General features: G+C 36.1%; 3 protein-coding genes and 1 pseudogene across 8 annotated transcripts in view; all 4 read right to left on the bottom strand.

The window, feature by feature from the left end:
* The window catches only part of col12a1a (collagen, type XII, alpha 1a), a 66,212-nt gene extending 63,740 nt beyond the window's left edge, over window positions 1-2,472 (bottom strand). For 2 of the 5 annotated variants that reach the window (XM_028438516.1, XM_028438517.1), the window contains exon 1: window positions 2,194-2,471. The gene's annotated coding sequence lies outside the window, so the exon portion shown is untranslated. Of the gene's footprint in view, window positions 1-2,193 lie in introns of all 5 variants that reach the window. The other 3 variants (XM_028438518.1, XM_028438520.1, XM_028438521.1) reach the window with 3 other exon arrangements.
* Window positions 2,473-4,897: 2,425 nt separating this feature from the next.
* Window positions 4,898-9,659, bottom strand: LOC114456628 (cytochrome c oxidase subunit 7A2, mitochondrial-like). The gene is made up of 4 exons (XM_028438522.1): window positions 9,522-9,659; window positions 7,692-7,781; window positions 5,274-5,358; window positions 4,898-5,104 (listed from the first exon to the last, which is right to left on the bottom strand). The coding sequence occupies exons 1-4, from the start codon at window positions 9,537-9,539 to the stop codon at window positions 5,049-5,051; spliced, it is 249 nt and encodes an 82-aa protein (XP_028294323.1). The 5' UTR covers window positions 9,540-9,659; the 3' UTR covers window positions 4,898-5,048.
* LOC114457025 (uncharacterized) lies at window positions 6,218-6,335 on the bottom strand (annotated as a pseudogene).
* Window positions 9,660-10,257: 598 nt separating the features above from the next.
* Window positions 10,258-17,562, bottom strand: LOC114456757 (cell cycle control protein 50A-like). Of its 2 annotated transcripts, none has more exons than XM_028438723.1 (7): window positions 17,051-17,562; window positions 13,986-14,105; window positions 12,540-12,647; window positions 12,374-12,461; window positions 12,144-12,299; window positions 11,156-11,362; window positions 10,258-10,979 (listed from the first exon to the last, which is right to left on the bottom strand). In XM_028438723.1, the coding sequence occupies exons 1-7, from the start codon at window positions 17,297-17,299 to the stop codon at window positions 10,786-10,788; spliced, it is 1,122 nt and encodes a 373-aa protein (XP_028294524.1). In that variant the 5' UTR covers window positions 17,300-17,562; the 3' UTR covers window positions 10,258-10,785. The 2 variants fall into 2 exon arrangements, with proteins under 2 accessions (XP_028294524.1, XP_028294525.1); XM_028438724.1 differs by having other exon boundaries at window positions 12,156-12,299; window positions 17,051-17,560.
* Window positions 17,563-20,540: the final 2,978 nt, after the last annotated feature.

Genomic DNA, 20,540 nt, shown 5'->3' with positions numbered 1-20,540 from the left:
AAGACATGCTTTTGCAGCTGTTTTACCAAAGCCTTGCAGCCTCTTTTTAAAGGGTTGGATTGAGATTAAGGGTGGGAAGCTGGTTTAAAACCACTCTATCTTCAATTATCACTCAGTTAAACAGTTCAATACTCATTTAAATACACATTTTAATTGGTTTGTTTACAGTCTACCATGTGTAACTAAAAAATTGGGTCATATTTTCACTTTATTTCATATACAGTGTTAAACAGGCTGTGCACCCCGCCTGGTGCACAAACAGGAACACTGCAGCATTTAGGGCCCAAAAAAATCCAGGCCGACCCATAAACTTAAATTGCAGACAAACAACCGTCTACCACCGCTATACACTCACACTACCGTGAGAACAGAATTGTTCGCTCGTCTTTCGCCAGCCTCCCAGCCAATCAACACTCAGAACACATGTAAACGAAGACACACATTGGCAGAGAAAGCTCTGCGTAACCATGATGCCTTCTGGGCCATGGGAAATCTCAGCATCAGTTAACCACTGAATACACACAAGTGGAGCATAACCAGAACATAGAACCCAGTCCGTTACAGCATTGCAGACCTGACTGAAGCACGCAGTCATATTTGTTCCCTGCGCCCCAGCAGCAAGTGAGGAATGAGCAAAATCAGCAAATAATATTCAGTGAATGTGAACGCTGAACATTAAACGCAACACAACACCGTCAATATCCCGTCCCACTACTAGCAGAAATCACTTTAGAAATGATACCACAACAATATAGAAATTTGTTTGTGTTTATTAAAAAATGATATTAATGTAACAGAGATAAAAAAAATTAAAAAAAAGTTAAGAAAAAAAATAGTTTCAAATTAAGCCCGCCGAGCCCGCCAGCTGAGCGGGAAAATGAGGCCCGAGCCCGGCCCGAACTCGGGTCGGACTCGGGTTCGGGCCAAGAATCTAAACTCTAATTCACATGCAGAAAGGCTTTATATAATAACTACAAAAATATATACAATTAATCCATAATAATGCATAACCTACCTTACATTGCTACCAATCGCAATTCAAGTATGGATTTCAATGGGAATTAGCCTAGCATTTGGTTTCAATTGGTTTAAACTTTACTGAGTTTATCACAAAAATTTGTAAAATAATTTTACTATTAAAAAGATTATCTGGTCATTTTATAAATAGGCTACTTATAATGTAGGCTTTAAAAAAAACATTGGAAAAACTACACCTAAAGTTATTTTAAAAAAATCTTAAAAATCTAATGATATAGAGTGATTTGTGCTGAGTTTAAACTGAAGTCTAAAAATTTGGTAAAGTTGAGCTTAGTTTGGTAGCAGAGAAACTATTGGGAAAAACTACACAAAAAGTTTTCATTATTTAAAAAAAAAAAAAAAAAAAACTTGTGATATAGAATGATTTGTGCTGAGATTAAACTAAAGTCTTAAAATTAGGTAAAGTTGAGCTTTGTTTGTTGCCAGAGAAACTACTACATTGGGAAAAACTACACAAAAAGTTTTCATTATTTAAAAAAAAAAAAAAAAAAAACTTGTGATATAGAATGATTTGTGCTGAGATTAAACAAAAGTCTTAAAATTAGGTAAAGTTGAGCTTTGTTTGTTGCCAGAGAAACTACTACATTGGGAAAAACTACACAAAAAGTTTTCGATATTTTAAAAAAAATCTTAAAATTTTAATGATGTAGAATGATTTGTGGTGAGTTTAAAGTCTAAAAATGAGCTAAATTTGAGCTTAGTTTGGTAGCAGAGAAACTACTACATTGGGAAAAACTACACCAAAAGTTTCATTTAATAAATACATAAACTCATAAATCGAATTATGTTGAATAATTTATGATGTGTTTTTAACTGAAGTCTAAAAATTTGCTAAACTTGAGCTTAGTTTGGTAGCAGAGAAACTACTACATTGGAACAACTACACCACAAGTTTTATTTAAAATAAATAAATAAATAGTCTTAAAAATCTAATTATGTTGAAGCATTTATGCCGAGTTTTAGCTGAAGTCTAATAAAAAAAAATTAAAAATTAAAAAAAGCTAAAGTTTAGCTTAGTTCAGTAGCAGAGAAACACTAAAAAAAATACACCAAAAGTTTTAATATCAAAAATTTAAATCTTAAAAATCTAATGATGTAAAATATGTCATGGTGAGGTTAAACTAAAGTGTAAAAAGTATGTAAAGTTGTGCTCACCAGTTCTAGTCCCTCCAAAGCTGCACAGATCAAAGCCGGCTGTGTGAAGCCGCTCCCTTTGAAAGACACGGAGGACTTTGAGGAATCCTCTCCAGCTACTGAAAGCCCCACCAGCACCAGCAGATGTCAAAGGAGGAAAAGCCTCTATTCAAATGGGAAGAATCTTTCCACCATCAGCTACTTAACGAGGGGGCAGTCCCCGACTCTCAATCTACCATCATATGGACTGCCTACGAAAGCGCTGCCTTTTTGGCTTCATTATTCGTCCCTCCGTCACGCGCACCGATGTTTGGAAACGACTCCTCATCCATTCCCCCCGGTGGCATTCCTCTGGTCGTGGGATTTAACGAGTTTCCAAGTGTCGATGTGACTTCACAGCGGGGTCACATCTGGACACACAACATCCGAGAGGGGGAAATCTTTTGATTTTTTTTTTTTTTTATGACTATTCACTTTTCCAGTTTATTTGGCCAATATGTCATTTTTAAACCCACTTAAAAGTGGTTTTATTTTTTCCTCAAAGGTACAAATTACATTTTTAATCACTGAAAATGGTTAATCAGACGGTTTCTTGTATCATTTATAGATGAAGCTTTCAAGTATGTGGCATCACAGCAGATGCTGAATGGAAAGCTCCTGAAAAATGCGTCAGAACTCACTAAGCAATTTATTAAGGGTGCAGCGCCCCCTTTTGGTAAAGTGAGGGACATACACTGCTGAACCACTGCTGAGTACTCAAAAAAAAAAAAAAAAAAAAAAAAAAAAAACATGCTATAAATATACATATGTGCAAAACGGATAATAATCTAAATATAATTAAAGAAAATCTTGAATATTCTGAAAAACAAGTTATATTGTGTATATTTCTTTAATTAAACATTTTCATTTTTATTCATTGTTATTTTTTAATATTATTTAACGTGTACATAAGCATTTGACACTCATGGCCATCGTTCTACCATCATTAATTCACATCTAGTTTGCCTAACAACCACTTTGTATAATCTTGTTCCTCGTTTTCTGTGTGTGTTATTACTTTTTTTTAATATGCCAGTTTTTGGTTTATTTAATTACCCTTTGGGGATCAATTAAAAAAAAAAAAATCAATTCTGATTCTGAATTATTTTAGTCAGGGGCCACTAGGTTCAATACCATTGCATTCCAGTAGAGGAAACGCTATTTTTTTTTCTTTTTTCAACAACAAAAAAACAATGTTGGACAAACTCAGTTATGTATGTTTAGCCTGCCTTATATTCATATATTCATTTATAGTCATTTTAAATAATTTTCTCAATTCTATGCAAGGTTCATTGACTGAAATTTACATCCCTCCCATATCTGAGACACAGCTCCCACACCATTCTCAAATGTTAAATCTCATGTGACTATCATCTTAACCCATCAAACTGCTCACACTGTGTCACACCATTTTCACTGATGTTCACAACATATATCATTACGTGCGACCAGTACAAGACGAAACCTCGTCTGTAGTGGTGCATTTCAGAGCATGGAGGATACCACAAGATGTTAACCTAACCACTAGGAAAGAGCATCATATTATAATTGTGTTTTTCTGCCATCTCCTTGCACTCTTTTCTGTTTCAGGTGTCTTGATGCTGGAGCTGGCGGTTCCTGATCAATGGTTCGTGGCTCAACTAGTCTGAAACTCTCAGGTGGACTGATCACGGGTTTGCGGTTCAAATAGTCTGGAACACTTGGATGGACTGATCACGGGTTCGCAGCTCAACTAGTCTGGAACACTCAGATGGACTGATCACGAGTTCGCTGCTCAACTAGTCTGGAACACTGGGATGGACTGATCAGTGGTTCGCTGCTCAACTAGAATGGAACACTGGGGTGGACTGATCACGGGTTCGCAGCTCAACTAGAATGGAACACTGGGATGGACTGATCACGGGTTCGCAGCTCAACTAGAATGGAACACTGGGATGGACTGATCAGTGGTTCGCAGCTCAACTAGTCTGGAACACTCGGATGGATTGATCAAAGGTTCGCTACTCAACTAGTCTGGAACACTGGGATGGACTGATCACGGGTTCGCGGCTCAACTAGTCTGGAACACTCAGATAGACTGACCACAGGTTTGCAGCTCAACTAGTCTAAAACACTCGGATGGACTGATCAATGGTCCTCAGCTCAACTGGTCTGGGACACCAAGATGGACTGATCAGGGGTTCGCGGCTTGACTAGTCTGGGACACCAAGATGGACTATCCTATCTATTTGCCCTTCTGTTTCCTAACCCCAACCAGTCGAAGCAGATGGCTGCCACCTCTGAACCTGGTTCCGCTGGAGATTTCTTCCTATAAAAAAGGGACTTTTTTTCTTCCCACTGTCGCTAAATGCTTGTTGGGTTCTTTCTTTCTTACTACGGACTTTATATTTTGTTCAGTGCTTTGAGATGACTGTTGTATTTTGTGCTATATAAATGAAGTTGAATTGAATTAATGTTAAACTGCACAAAGGATAGTTTAAGTTTAACATCACGTTCCGTGTTTAATGATTCTGAAGGTTCATTGACTGTACACTTTGGTATTTGTTCAATATTCAAAAGTGTGGTTTTTTTCCTAAATATTTACAGGTATTATGCTGAAAGTTCAAATGTTTTCCATGTATTTAATACCCATTTATGTACCTTTGAGGATACCCGGCTGAAGCTTATAATAAGAATGGACACAAAGTTGAAAACTATATATATTTTAATAACATTTCAGGTCATGGTTTGCACAAACATTAAACTCAATGGTTTACAGAAGTTTGCAAAGAAATGTGCACAGACAAGATGAAATGACTGCAGCTTTGATTAGATTTTTCCACGACTTCCCTCTCATTTTATGACTTTCTGGGCATCGCAGCAGTGAGCAACTCATACACGACATATCCACTCCCTGTGTAGAGAGATAGCAAGTTGTTCATATTAGACATTATGCATGCAAACACTGCATTATCCACAAGATGTGATGAGCCATCACATTTCTTGATTATCTGAAAAAAAACATGAGGTCACACGTACATGTGAAACTCCCTTTGTACAAGCTCAGACAAATACTGACATACCAAACACAGTGAGAGTCATTGTGGCTCTGTACAAGAGGGCGTCCTTTGACCCGCCCTTCAGATGAATGGGCATACCGTTATCCTCCTGTATAGAGACAAATTTAATACAAAACATAAATACAACCATTACAGTTTGGTAGCAAGTATGGGTAAAAAATGTTTAAAAAAATTGCAGTACACTACACAATGAAGGAGCTTAGTCTCGGTTTCAGCAGAAAGGAAATATGAGAAACAGCCACAACAGTGAATTCTAGCTCTATGCGTGGCGAGCTATGGCTGCCACAGCTGAGCTGACATGCTGCAATTTTGTTGAAACTAAATGGTAAACAAGCAGGAATATTATGAGCCAGGTTACAGGCAAATGTCCTGAAATACTGCAACTTATACTTATCTGTCAGGCTACAAAGAAGGTGGTAATAATATTTTTTGTGTCCAGAACCTGGGAACAAAATACAAACTACAACATAATCACTACATGAAAAAAAAAAAAATCATCATTTTAAAACACTAAACTTACTTAAGGAGTATGATAAACAGTAGCAAATAAGTGGTGCCTAGTACTTTTTATTGGAAAATAGCAAAGAATCTAAGTTAAAATTAAGACATTTTCATATACGATGAAAGACAATAAAATGACTGCTAGAATAGAATATACAGTATTTATTATAATTAATAATAATAATAATAATAATGCATTGGATTTTACATAGCACTTTATCATAGACAGTCAAAGAGCTTTAAAAAATTAAGGCATTATTCTTTCACTCCACACTTAGTGATGGTAAGCAACTATTTACAAAAGTAGAAGCGAGGCTGCCATAGTGCACCATCGGGCCATCCGACTACCATCAACACTCACTCACACACTACATTCATACTAGGCAATTTGGGTGAAGTGTCTTGCCCAAGGACACAATGACAGATACCACTGGAGTGACTGTCCCCCACTGTGGCACCTGGAATTCTCAGAGGTCTCTCATCCAACTACTAACCAGGCCCAGACCTGCTTAGCTTCCGAGATCTAACGAGATCGAGCAATGACAGACTGGTATGGCCACAGTGTGTACAGACACATAGTGTGCGTATCCCTGTCTGTACAGACACAGTGTGTGTATCCCAGTCTGTCTCTGCGTGTGCGCAAACGTGCATGTACGTCTTGCTGCGGTTTGTGTCTTTATGTATGTGTGTGTGTGTGTGTGAGGCCGCTGTGTTCAGAAGCTCATGGCGAGAGTAGAGCAGGGACTCTGTATGAGTACTATAGCGTCTGTAGGGCTGTGTATGCTGTGTACTTATGTTTGTGAGCTGTGTATTGTGTGTAGTAGTTGAGCAAGCAGTGGTCTGTCACTGCCAGCACTGACCCGGCTGTCTGAGTGGGCGTGTCTTACTGCGCCGATAAAGATGCAATAGCATTAACGTGGTAATAATTAGCAAAAACCAGTATAACCAGTTAGAAGTCCAGTTTATACAGTATTATGTGTTAAAATCCCAGTATGAAAGGAAAAACCAGTTAAACCAGTTAGAAGTCCAGTTTATACAGTATTATGTGTTAAAATCCCAGTATGAAAGGAAAAACCAGTTAAACCAGTTAGAAGTCCAGTTTATACAGTTTTATGTGTTAAAATCCCAGTATGAAAGAAAAAAACAGTTAAACCAGTTAGAAGTCCAGTTTATACAGTATTATGTGTTAAAATCCCAGTATGGAAGGAAAACCCAGTTAAACCAGTTAGAAGTCCAGTTTATACAGTATTTTATTAAGTTGGAAAAAGGTTGAAAAAAGTTGAAACCCCTAACCCTTAGCATTAGCCTAGAAATCGCATTAGCCAAGAATTCACATCAGCATTAGCTCATACCTGTCAAGTTTTGGATTTGAAAATAAGGGAAATTTTCTGGCACCCACTACGAGCCATCCCACCCGCCCAACCAAGCTCCAGTATCTCTTATATTTTAAGATAGATGTACAAGAAATCTAATATAGCCACTTGTCAACCACTTACTAAATACAATTATGTGATTAGAATCTGGTAGGTCGTCCTTGATTAACAATGAAATGCTGTGAATATTCCTACTAGGGCTGGGCAATATGGACTAAATGGTAAATGGACTTGATTTTATATAGCGCTTTACCACCACACTGAAGCAGTCTCAAAGCGCTTTACATATCAGCTCATTCACCCAATCACTCTCACATTCACACACCAATGGGACAGGACTGCCATGCAAGGCGCTAGTCGAACACTGGGAGCAACTTAGGGTTCAGTGTCTTGCCCAAGGACACTTCGACACATAGTCAGGTACTGGGATCGAACCCTCAACCTCTCGATCAGAAAACGACCCTCTACCACCTGAGCCACGGTCGACTAAAACTCATATCTCAATATTTTTTCTCAAAATGGTGATATAATTCATGTGTAATCCTACCTGAAACAGTTTTTGCTTATCCTTCACAGTGTTGGTGATCTGTCTTCGAGCACTGCTGCTCAAGGTCTGCTTTGACAGCTGACGAAGACTCTGGTTGGATGAAGATGAACCTGATGATTAGTTACTTTGTCTTTGTTCAAGCAAATACTTCAAAGACTAAAAAATGGTAACAATCAATCCTCCACCGTTAAATCTATCTGGATAAGTAGCACCCATGATGAAAGAAAAAATGATAAATAAATCACAATGTACTTTTTCTTTTTACATTTTCTATGAACATTATCAGTCTCATATTCTAGTAAAGTCACCCTATAGATCAAATGAGAGCCTCGAGGCCTAAACTATAACAATAATTATTCACATCTTTTTCTCACTGGGCTCTTTTTTCCTCGGCTGGCGTCACCATCTGAAAGGTCCTTTACCCACTCTGATCTAATCTTTGAACTCCTCCACCAGCCCTTTTCTTCTCATGTATTCATTTTCTATTCCTAACCACTCCCTAAGCTCTCTTTGCATTTTCATCATTGCTCTCTAACAATTCTGGCTCGTGTCTCTTTGACAGTGAAGCTGTCTCCTAAAAAATCATAATAAAACATCTTCCCTTCTCATATATCACTTACAGTTCTTTCAATGGACAGTAAAGTCAACAGACTTACTATTAATAAATGATGTAGCAACGTTTGCTGGCCTTGAATCTCAACTGCAATAGGACAATATCTGCGGTGCCTACCCTTTTCAGACATGTTATTGGATATAGGTGTTATACAAGTATTCTTTGTATGTATACATAGATCAATGTGTACATTGGTAATAGTTGTATTTATTTAATTCATTCATTAATTATTGAAATATTTGTTTGTATGAATTTAACTACAAGAGTTTGTAGTATTACATTATATATAACAATAAAATGTATTTTTTAATTTATTTATGCATTTATCTTCATGTGTTTGCAATGGTTTTAAAAACTTTTTACGTGTCTTGGAACAAATCAATAAAATATCAGGTCAAATCTGAGGTCAACAACCAGATGTCATTGCTAAAAGTTGTATGAGTAATTATCATGTAAAAATAAAACAAAACAGTATATAACTAACTTTTGCGTTTCGTACTAACAGTATGCACTTTAAATCTTACACTCCTTACTAATGTCTGCTGTTTGATATTATATGATACATATGCATATACATTGCAAATAAATTGAAGATAGATAACGTACATTTTTCCTCACAGTTATAATCTATTTTCAGAGTTAATTTGATAATTTATGAGCCGGTGTAGTGTAAAATAACCCGACCGTGAAATTTTCCTACGGTCGACAATGAGCATGCGCACCTGGCGAACGTGCGCATGCGTCATGTTGGAAAAACAGGCAATATCTTTCCTTTAATTTTTAGGGTTAGGATTTATCGTAGTAGGAAATTTTAAGGTAGCAAAAATATTGTACGTAAACATGTAAATATTTACTACGCTATTAGTGCGCATGCGCCCATAGGAAACTTTCATCGGGATAGAAACTTAATTAATAGGTTAGCATTATTTCTTGCACCTGACTTCACTTTGATTTGCTTCTATGCTACCTTTTGCTTTTACTAAGGGAACAACTCAAATATAAAGAATGGAATTTGTTTACGTTTTATTATTTCAATACCTGTATTCTACGACGTTTTCTTTTGTTGAAAGTAAGTAAAATTTATTGTTTCGCTATAAACCGTGAATCAATATCAGGAAATACATTAAAGCCAATGTAATACTACTTTTAACGTGTATGAAATAAGAAGGTAAAGAACAAGCCGTTTGCCTTGAACATGTCATGAATGTGCGTCTTACCAGAAGCTGTCTATACATCTTGGTAAAGTTTGTATAGTAATAACTAAAGAACCTCAAACTTTGGAACGACAAGCGCTAACTCTATGGCATTAACGATGCGCCTTCCCACAATCCCCTGAGGGAGACGTCATATCCGGTCTTGTGCATCGGCGAAAAAGTTGAAGCCACACGTCGCCTTATTGGTACTCTTAAAATATATTGGATGCTCGATTTTACCGTAGAGGAAGACGACGGCATCACGTGTCATAGTCAGAAATAAGACAGAAAATGACAGACATGAAATGGTAAGATATGTAGTGTTGGCTTTGTTTCACAATATATTTTTGTTGTAATTTTACAACCTCTCATAAAGCAAGTTCCATCTGAATGCAAGTAGATATTAGTTTATCAGGTTTTCTAAATGAGGGTGAAAACCAAATAATTGTGGCAGGTCTTAATTAGAAAAATATAGAAGATAAAAGATTCAATGTGGTGCATTAGAAATAGAAATATTCACTATTTTAAAAATTACAATGTTTTATCAAAATAATGTAGAGGTACACCCATATAGTTAAAAGTCTGTCGACTGAAACCAAAAATTATACATTATGTAGCTAAATTTAATTAGCAATGTAAAGTTTTCACAATAGAAAAGTCCATTCATTCCAACTTGTCAATTATATGCAGTGTAAGTATTGTTTAATAATGGAAATAAATTTGAAGACGTGAGAAAAAAAATAAAAAATTCACAAATGACTAACACATTCTCCAACTTCTTTAATTGGATCTCACAAACATTAGAAAAGGAGGGTTAGAAAGCTTTACTTTTGGTCATAATTTGTATTGTTCCTCTCTATGGACTAAATACTTAGTCCAAGTGAGGGCACAAATGGCCATTTCAAGGAAGAAGAGGTAAGCGAAACCAGTGGGAAGAGGTAAGTAAACAGTATTTGATGTTACATTCATCAGCAGGACTTAATATAGACAAACTCTTGCAATAAAATAAAAATATCCTTCGATTCACAAAGGACTGCAGTAATGTAACGCAAGTACTTTGATAATGTTTAGATAAATTATAACATGTTTTTAATCTAGGAGATAGTACAACATTCTCAGCAACCAGCTTGAAGCTATATACACAAAGATACACTGGTATACCTTTTATTCTTAACACAACCACTTAACAGACATGTACAGTATTTTCAAGCAAATATTCCAACAAGCAGTCCAGAACAGACCCTGCAGGGTTACTCATGCATGCAGAACAGCTACAGGTGACAGCGTTTTAATTTGGGATGTCTGCACCGGTGCTCCGGGTGTCGTATTTGTGGTGGATGATGAGCAGAACCACGCCCAGGAAGAAGCAGATGGAGCCCACGGTGATGTAGGCGATTCCCAGGAAGGGGTTCTTTCCACCCATCCAGGAGATGGTGCTCAGGATCATTCGCTTACGACCATCAAAGCTGAGGACGGGGTAATCTGAAATCATGTGTTTAAGGAAAAATCTTCAAGCTTCAGGACACACGGAGAACAAAATACCAATCAATTATTAAATGTAGAAGAGGTGGAACATATTCATGCATTAAAAACTAAATATTTGACATCTTTTTTTTAACTATATGTGCATTTTCATGTTTTGAATATAAAAAGGATACTGTAGGTGATATCCAAGACATATTTGCCGCTGGGTAGTGTCGGCATGGTGCTTGACTTCTTCTGAATGATGCGGTAGAGCTTTCGGAAGGTCGGCAACGCTGCCGTGCGCATCCAAACGATGAAGTCCTCGTTGATGAAGCCGTTGTTCTCGGGATCCTGGTCCAGCTCGTAAACCGGGTTCCTCCAGTTGACTGGTTTACTCGTGGCTGAGAGAAAGAGATTCACAGTAAGTCACGAGTCAATCAGAAAACGCAATCTTCACTCTACTTTATGTCTGTGAGTAGGACTGGGCAAACTGGACCAAAATTCATATCGATATTTTTTTCTCAAAATGGCAATATAAGATATAAATGTTGATATTTTTATTTTCAATTAAAGTACTAAATTAATATCACGGTGCTTTCAGAAATAATAACTTGTGTATCAAAAACATGGGCAACGAGCAGCCCCAAACGTAAATGTACAAAATAATGGAAAACATACACAAAATTCAAACAAAAACACAAAATAACAGAGAAATACACAAAAGGACACAAATAGACAAAAAATGCACAATGGGACAACAAAAATACATAAAAGAACAAAAACAAAAAAGGACAACAAAAGACACAAAATGAGAAAAAATACACAATGGGACAACAAAAATACAAAACCATACACTCCAAAAAAATTACACAAAACAACTCAGAAAGACATTCAAAATGACCAAAAAACACAAAAGAAAAATACATAAGCCAACAAAACACACAAAAGGAGTAAAAAAAAAAAAACACACAATGAGACTGGGAAACTTAATAACAAAAAGCTGCACAATATGTGTATGTTTTAAAGTTGTTCTGAGAAGTAGTGAAAGCAGCAACTCCTAAAATGAGTATTTAATACAAAATAAAATATAAATATAGCCATATAGGCAATATTGTAATTTTCTATATCGCCAAAGTAGAAAACTCGATATATCTTGAATCTTGATATATTACCCAGGCCTACCTGTGAGGTTACCTTGAAAGACAGCGGTAAGGTTTGCGTTTCCTCCTGGGTTCCTGAACTTAACGTGCTTGTCTGTCCACCAAGCAATGCCTTTTTTCACTAGAGGAATTTCATTTCTGGTGCCATTGGCTTCGAGGTAATACAGCTTTAAGGTGTCTGCAAAAATAACAACAACTTTGTAGTTTTCCTTCAAAATAATAGCCACTTGTGTCTTTCAATTACTAACTAACCGTTAAAAAGGCTGTTGGCGATCGCACCACATGGAGCAATAGGAAGTCCCTCACTCATGCGATACGGCTCACATTCCTTGCTGGGGTTCTGTGGGAAACAAACAGGGACTGAGGAGGCTTTTTCTGGACTATTAGATGCTAAGGCAAGAGAATTTTAGGTTCATACCGTCAAAGCGGACATATCTCCGTTCAACTGGCTGTCATCCCTGGACTTCACGTAGCGCCGGTGGTTCTGGTAGAAGTTTGATAATCCGTAGTACATAAAGACATTGCTCTGAGGAGGGAGTGACCCCAGAATTGTGTGAGAATAATACCAATAATGTCAAGTTTATCCTAAGTTATTCTGTTCCTCACCCTTTGCTCATACAGTAAAAAGGTCTCAGACTTACCGCACTACCTTTCAGCGAGGCGATCGCATGTTTGTTTTTTCCAGGTGCTCTGGTTTCTAAAACTGTTAAATCATGCATGATACAGACACTAGTCAAGGTTGGTCAACACTGATTCATCCACCCGTCTGCCATGTAACGACCGTCTTCTATTTATTGCCAACTAGCTTTAGCCTGTCAAAACAAGTACTGGGACTACACTAGACCTCTGAACGTGTGCTGTGGCACATGACACCAACATCTCAGCAGCAGATTTTTCCTGTCAATTACAAGATAAGGAATTTGATGGACGCACCACAAATGTTACATTGTATTCAGACCTGGGAATGTGGAGGCCTTGCAAAAAATAAAAAATAAACTGGTTGTGTTTGTCAAACCATTTTTCTGCCTTTCCACACTTCTTAAAATATCCTACTAAATAACAAATGTTGGGATAAAAACATTTTTACAATGAGATGATATGGATTTACTGTGTAAATATTAAAAAGCCTGTGCATAGCAATCTGTGCAGGCTATCATGTATGCTAACACAGCAGAGAACAAAAAAATTGAGGAAACTCCACCACGACTAAGAAACTAAATGTTTATTTTGTCTGAGATGTAGCATATGTAAATATACAGTATATACATAATTAAACTAAAACAAAGCTAATAAAATGGCTTTTAAGTAATCAGATCTATAATCCCTCACATTTCCCCTTGCATTTTATTTTATATTTATATTTAAAATATGTATTGAACTATTTATTGAAACTGAATTTTACATTTTTTGTATTAAAAATGTAGTTTTAATTCTGTTTTAGAATGTGACATTTTTTATTGGACTGTGGATAGATTTTGTATTTGGGTTAACTTTTAACAGCTGTCGAGGGACAGCAGATGAAAAATGTACATTGTCCCTGTCAAATAAACACAATGTTTTTTAAAAAAATAGTTGCAAATTTCACTTTTAAGTAATTTTTATGTGATGCACGAACTGAAACGTGTCTCATCCAAAAACTGCAGCAGCAGGAGTAATAGTTGGTGCTTTCTATTTATATAAAATCAATAGGAACCTTATGGAAGTGCATGTTTCAACCAAGGCTTGAGTGTTTCTTTCTTTGGACTGATCATTGATCTTAATGGACCATCAAGTCAGGTAAGCATTTATTCCTGTTATTGACTGGGGGCATCTATTATTCACCAGGGCTCTACTTTACTGTAACCAGTGGAGGTCTTCGGCTCACCTCAAATGGCTGCTCGAGGGTGAAGTCCACCGTGCAGAGACATGAAGTGGTGCTGTTCCAGCTGAAGTTCTTAGCACAGCTGTAGCATGCGCTGTTCATGTCCACACCAGTGTAGTCGATCTGAAACGGGAGAAAGGCAATTAGCACATAACAGTAGAACGAGTCATGTTATGTCAGTCGGATAATGGCAATTACTTGACTTCAAAAGTTCTTTTTGGACATCTTGTGCAGACAATAAAACACAAAAAACATGTTCTGTTGGGGTTTTTTCGTCTTTCTGGCAGCTACTGTTCTTTATTTTTGTACAGACAAATGTTAACATATTTGTGCACGCTCTACCCACGATGCAAGATGTTGTATACTTCGGCATGTCACGCAACAAATCTGGGTTTTATTTTGCCTTTTTTTTTTTTTTTTTACAAACACACAAATGCCTTATTTACAGTCCAAATACACAGAAACAAAGAAGCGAGAAATGAAAGTCCAATTAAAATCAGGTATTTTAATAAGAAGACAACATACAGACATATTTTTCCTTCCCCTTATTGTCAAGCAGATTTTACTGAAAATGTTTAGACTGGCGAAACACCCTCCTGGCATTTTTTTAAATGACTGTTTAGTGAAAAACTTTAATAAACCATATTAGCAAAATATAAATGTATCCCTCCAATGGTAAAGTTTTTAATCTGTCATTATGAAGATTATTCTACATTTGTTTATGGGTTGTGTTGATAAAAATATATATATATATAATAATATGTTAAGGTTTAATTTATTCAGAGTCATACAACTTTATTCAGGAAATGTACTATGGTCTCCTGATATGTCATCCAGTGCCCATGGGGCGAGAGGGAGCCCAGAAAGACCTCATAAGGACATATGAAAAGCTATCAGTAGATGCTTTGATGCTTTCTTTATGAAATAACTTGTAAGGATACATCAAAGAAATTGGTAGATGTCCCTGAGAAAGACTGATAGTTGGCAGCAGAAACATCCAGTAACTTAAAAAGGGAGATGTCTAAGTTTCAACATGAAACACTTAATTTAATTTCATTGAAAATGATCATCTTCCTATTTTACTAGCTACGAACAAACAACTTTTAACTAATCGTATAACATGTAACATTTGCAAAATGTTACAATTATATCATATTTTACAAAAATCCACCTTGCATTTAAAAAAAATATAGCTTATATATCATATTATATAAAACATACCACTTGCCATACACCAAATCTGCAGGATTTAAAAACATTTGTCACAATGTTTAAGTGAAAATAAAAATTTAAAGATGGTTAATTTAATGCTAAAATTTTAGAAAGTGTCTCGCGATTCATTAAACGTAGTCATGGCCCCGGGAACTCTGGGTATGTTTCCGAACCTTTTCTACATAAGCGTAATGTGCCTGTGTTTTCACCGCCGCAAATTCCACCTTTCAAAACACATATCCGACAAAAATAAACATTTTAGGATGTTTCCTGGATTAGGGATAGGGCTAAAATAAAAGGGTTAGCAGGGTAGCTAAAAAATTAATAGGAGCTAAAATACAACTGACTGAACTTTAAATCAACTGCAATAGGACAATATCTGCGGTGCCTACCCTTTTCAGACATGTTATTGGATATAGGTGTTATACAAGTATTCTTTGTATGTATACGTAGGTCAATGTGTACATTGGTAATAGTTGTATTTATTTAATTCATTCATTAATTATTGAAATATTTGTTTGTATGAATTTAACTACAAGAGTTTGTAGTATTACATTATATATAACGATAAAATGTATTTTTTAATTTATTTATGCATTTATCTTCATGTGTTTGCAATGGTTTTAAAAACTTTTTACATGTCTTGGAACAAATCAATAAAACATCAGGTCAAATCTGAGGTCAACAACCAGATGTCATTGCTAAAAGATGTATGAGTAATTATCATGTAAAAATAAAATAAAACAGTATATAACTAACTTTTGCGTTTCGTACTAACAGTATGCACTTTAAATCTTACACTCCTTACTAATGTCTGCTGTTTGATATTATATGATACATATGCATATACATTGCAAATAAATTGAAGATAGATAACGTACATTTTTCCTCACAGTTATAATCTATTTTCAGAGTTTAATTGATATTTTATGAGCCGGTGTAGTGTAAAATAACCCGACCGTGAAATTTTCCTACGGTCGACAATGAGCATGCGCACCTGGCGAACGTGCGCATGCGTCAGTTGGAAAAACAGGCAATATCTTTCCTTTGATTTTTAGGGTTAGGATTTATCGTAGTAGGAAATTTTAAGGTAGCAAAAATATTGTACGTAAACATGTAAATATTTACTACGCTATTAGTGCGCATGCGCCCATAGGAAACTTTCATCGGGATAGAAACTTAATTAATAGGTTAGCATTATTTCTTGCACCTGACTTCACTTTGATTTGCTTCTATGCTACCTTTTGCTTTTACTAAGGGAATGGAATTTGTTTACGTTTTATTATTTCAATACCTGTATTCTACAACGTTTTCTTTTGTTCAAAGTAAGTAAAATTTATTGTTTCGCTATAAACTGTGACTCAATATCAGGAAATACATTAAAGTATTAAAAGTAATACTACTTTTAACGTGTATGAAATAAGAAGGTAAAGAACAAGCCGTTTGCATTGAACAATATGTCATGAATGTGCGTAGTGCACCTAGCACGTGACTAAACTGGCCAATGAGGGACACAGTATGCATAGATTAGCAGTCTATGGATTAAAGTATCCATAGCCACGGCCTTAATTTAATACTAAAACTTCATCAGGTGGAGCAGTATTTAACTATTCTAAGTACTAACAACATCTGTCTTTATCTTTGTGAGTTTGAATCCTGGAACGTAAATCAGATTTTAGATGGAGCTCATTGGTACCAGAGCTCCTATCCATGCGGCCTACACGGTTCCCGCCGGCACCGTGTTGGTGACCCTTAAGTCTAGTCTATGGTAGATGTAGCTTAACATAGACCATGGCTTTTCCAGCCTTCTGTAGTTCTTCCATTGCTCCACTGTTAAATCCATGCAGTTACTTTACCTCAAACTCTTTAATGTTGTTTGATGTCACATACAGGCCGATGCCGATCGGGATGAAAATGAGTCCGATCACAAAGAAGGCGGGCAGCACGGTGCCTGCGGTCAGGATGGGTTGCCAGGCCGGCAGCCTCTGCTGCTTGAAGGCTGTGTTATCCGGCTTCTTACTTTTCACTACCGCCGCTCCTCCGTGGCTGGCAGAGCCAGAGTGGTGTCCGTCCTCTTCCTTTGCGTTATAACTTGACGCCATCATGGTAGAAATCCGCTCTGAACCAAGTAATCCCTCACAGCAGATAGACAGCTGTTGTTGTTCACCCCGCACGACAGGGAACTCCACAAAGCGCCAGGACGGCGGACAAAACGGTCTGTGATACGAGACTCGGCCTGTTTAGGAGGAATTGTTTTTCCGTGTCGCGTTAATCGTGTCGGAGAGCAAGAAACCGGAAGTATGGGAGCCAATACATCAAGGAAGCCTACCCAACGTCATCAAAACAACAGCGACACTACCTCAAATAGCAGCAACGGGTGTCACGTGACTTTTGCTTAGGCGTTGAAACCATAGACATATGTATAAAGGCTAGACGCTTTACGGCGGCCATCTTTCCCCGGGCAGCTGTCTGACGGAGTCTGTGGAACCAGAGGGAGGGTGAGTGATCTGCCCGATGTAAATACTTTTATCTCGCTAAAATCTTAACGGATTTACACACGGTTTGCTTTCTTACAAACTTTATTAACGTGGCTACAATTCTGGATCTTTTCAAATGTTAAAATTGCAGCTTCTCTCTTAAAAAACAAAACAAAAACGACTTAACTATGCAGCATAGTTGTGTAAAGCTGAGTCCACCAGATTTAACTTGTTAAAAAGTTTGTTGCGTTATGATTCCTTTAGCAAATTGCTGAGTGGAGATTGAAGTGAATATGTCAGACTATTGTGCAGCCTACTGATGCTCTAATCACCGTTCTGTTGGACCCAGAGCTCATGAAATCACTGTTCACATGTAAGATATTACAATAAAATGACTATATTTAGGACAACTGTTAGTTACTTAGTGAAAGTATGTACAGTACAGGTCCTGTTACAAAGGAACAGCGGGGCTGGCATAATATAACTTCAAGATTGTTGTTGACACAAGGCTTTTTAGAATTTGTTTGTTTATTCAATCACTGAATGTTTCTTTTGTACACCTTTTTATAACTATTTTAATGTGGTTATTCTTAAAGTATTATGTGAAGTATCCTTATGTAATAAAAATTATATATTGATTCCACTATGTTTTTTTGGGTCATTTCTTATCTCTGTCCTCCATGTGTATACCTCCACAGTAGTCTAGTTCTGGGATTTCAACATGCAGTATTTCATGATGTATATTTGTAATGGGAAATCTTGTACATATTTTTATTGCAAATAATTGTCACATTTATTAAATAATACTATGATGCAATATTTTGAATTATTACTTGTTTAAATTAAACATGTAATAATTCAAATTATTTTATCACATTAGTAATTATTCTATAATAAAAGTATACATACCTGTATATCTCCTTTTGCCACTCTGTACACCGTTTTAGTAGCTCGCATATTGATTTGACATATTAATAGCTTATTATCCATAAGTGCAGTGTTATAACAACACCTCTGACCTTTATAACAAACTAAACCGTTTGAAAACTGGTAGAAAATTGTTATTTAAATGTTATTAAAATATTTTTTACTATGGACTTTATATTTTGTTCGGCGCTTTGAGATGACTTTGTTGTGTTTTCCGCTAGATAAATAAAGTTGAGTTAAATTGAATTTAAAAAAGTACATGCACCACTACTACACAATGTTATGGGTGAGCGAGCTGACCGTGACAAGATGGCCGCCGGTGCGGACGTGCGACTCCATTGGCCGACAGCGCGGACGAGACATCGAGCCTGTATTTGTGTGTGTGTATATATATGTCTATGACTGACATGCGAAACTAGAGCAATTTAGAGAGAGTTGCGACACCGGAAGTTTGAAATGCTTGACTGTCACGTGGTTCATGTGGACTCAAATAGTTCCAGAAAGTTATTGGCGGGCAATTCGAATCAATTGATTCCGAGAGACATAACTGGGATTTTCGGTAATTTGTCGACAATAAGTGCATTGATTTACAATATTTATACAGTACACCGTCATATGTATGTGTATACACAATTTATGTTAATAGTAATCCACTAACATGCTTTAATGCACATGTTAATGAGTTCAGATACGCTGATAATAATATTATTAATAATAATAATATCCAATATTATTATTTAAATGACTAACCATTCAAAAGTGCATCACAAACTGTCTACTCCGCTCTAGCTCCATTGCGCTGCAACAGTCAACTGCTTACTTTCGGGAACTATTATGATGCTCTATGAACCGTCATTGCTAAAAATGGCGGTCCGGGATTTTAATATTAATATTTTTACACCATATTTATTATAGGCTAAGTTAAGGGAGCCCAATCACACTGGCAAACAAAAAAACTAGGAAAAGTAAAATAATAATAATTTAAAAAAAAAACTTAAGTCATTATTATGAGATACTGAGTCATAGATCGTATCTCACAAGTATGACTTAATATTTTTTTTTATCATTGTTATTTAACTTTTTCTATTTATGTATTTATTTTTCTACTGGCGGGATGTGTTTTTTTATTATTATGACTTAGCATCTCATAATAATGAGATAGTATCCCATAATTCTGACTTAATATCTCATTATTATGACTTAGCATCTCATAATTATGACTTAGATTTCTGTATTGTAATTATTTTACTTTTCCTCGTTGTTTTTGTTTGTTTTTTACTGGTGGGAATGGGCTTCCATATTAAGTCATTGCATAAGTAGTTTGAGCTCCTAAAAAATTAAACATTTTTATTGACCTGATTTAGGGGACAGATTAATATGTGACTTTTAATACTACAGGTTTTTATTGAGACAAAGAACCTAATGTGCGATAGATGGATACTAAGATAGATGGATAGATAGCAGGACCACATGACAATGACAGGGAAATAATTGAGATAAAGAATTATAAATCACAATAATCTAAACAAAATGTTTATACACATTGGGGGGGAACCACCAGTTTAAAAAGCCCAAGTATAGCCTAGCCTACAGTAGAATTAAATATATCATACTAATAGATTTAAATATGTATATACTGTATATTATATACCCACATCCACAAGGACAGCACAAAAGTTTCAGAACTCTCATTCCCAGGATTGACTTGACCATTGCTGATTTATTAAAGAATATGAAGGATCGTGGCCACCATCACTACTGGCACAAGTTTTTACATTACAGTTTGAGTTTAGTTTTTACGTGTCAAAAAGTGGCACTAATGGCACAATAAACTCTTTATTTTTATGCCATTCTTAAAGGTATAATATAAAATTAAGTACTAAAATACAAAAAGCTTACAATATTTATATAAATACTCGTACATCATATTCACACACAACAC

The sequence above is a fragment of the Gouania willdenowi genome, chromosome 22 (genome assembly GCF_900634775.1).
Source record: "Gouania willdenowi chromosome 22, fGouWil2.1, whole genome shotgun sequence".
NCBI classification, from domain to species: Eukaryota; Metazoa; Chordata; class Actinopteri; order Blenniiformes; family Gobiesocidae; genus Gouania; species Gouania willdenowi.
Note: the sequence above shows the minus strand (reverse complement) of the source record. Positions and strands in the feature narration are given on the sequence as shown.

What these genes read in the sequence shown, in the direction of transcription:
- LOC114456757 (XM_028438723.1), bottom strand. Translation starts at nt 17,299, where the DNA reads ATGATGGCGTCAAGTTATAACGCAAAGGAAGAGGACGGACACCACTCT. An exon ending in GAGATATGTCCGCTTTGACG is followed by an intron (nt 12,462 to 12,539) that starts GTATGAACCTAA and finishes TGTTTCCCACAG; the next exon opens with AACCCCAGCAAGGAATGTGA. An exon ending in TGTCTTGGATATCACCTACA is followed by an intron (nt 10,980 to 11,155) that starts GTATCCTTTTTA and finishes ACATGATTTCAG; the next exon opens with ATTACCCCGTCCTCAGCTTT.
- LOC114456628 (XM_028438522.1), bottom strand. An exon ending in ATAAGCAAAAACTGTTTCAG is followed by an intron (nt 5,359 to 7,691) that starts GTAGGATTACAC and finishes GTCTCTATACAG; the next exon opens with GAGGATAACGGTATGCCCAT. An exon ending in AATGACTCTCACTGTGTTTG is followed by an intron (nt 5,105 to 5,273) that starts GTATGTCAGTAT and finishes CTCTCTACACAG; the next exon opens with GGAGTGGATATGTCGTGTAT.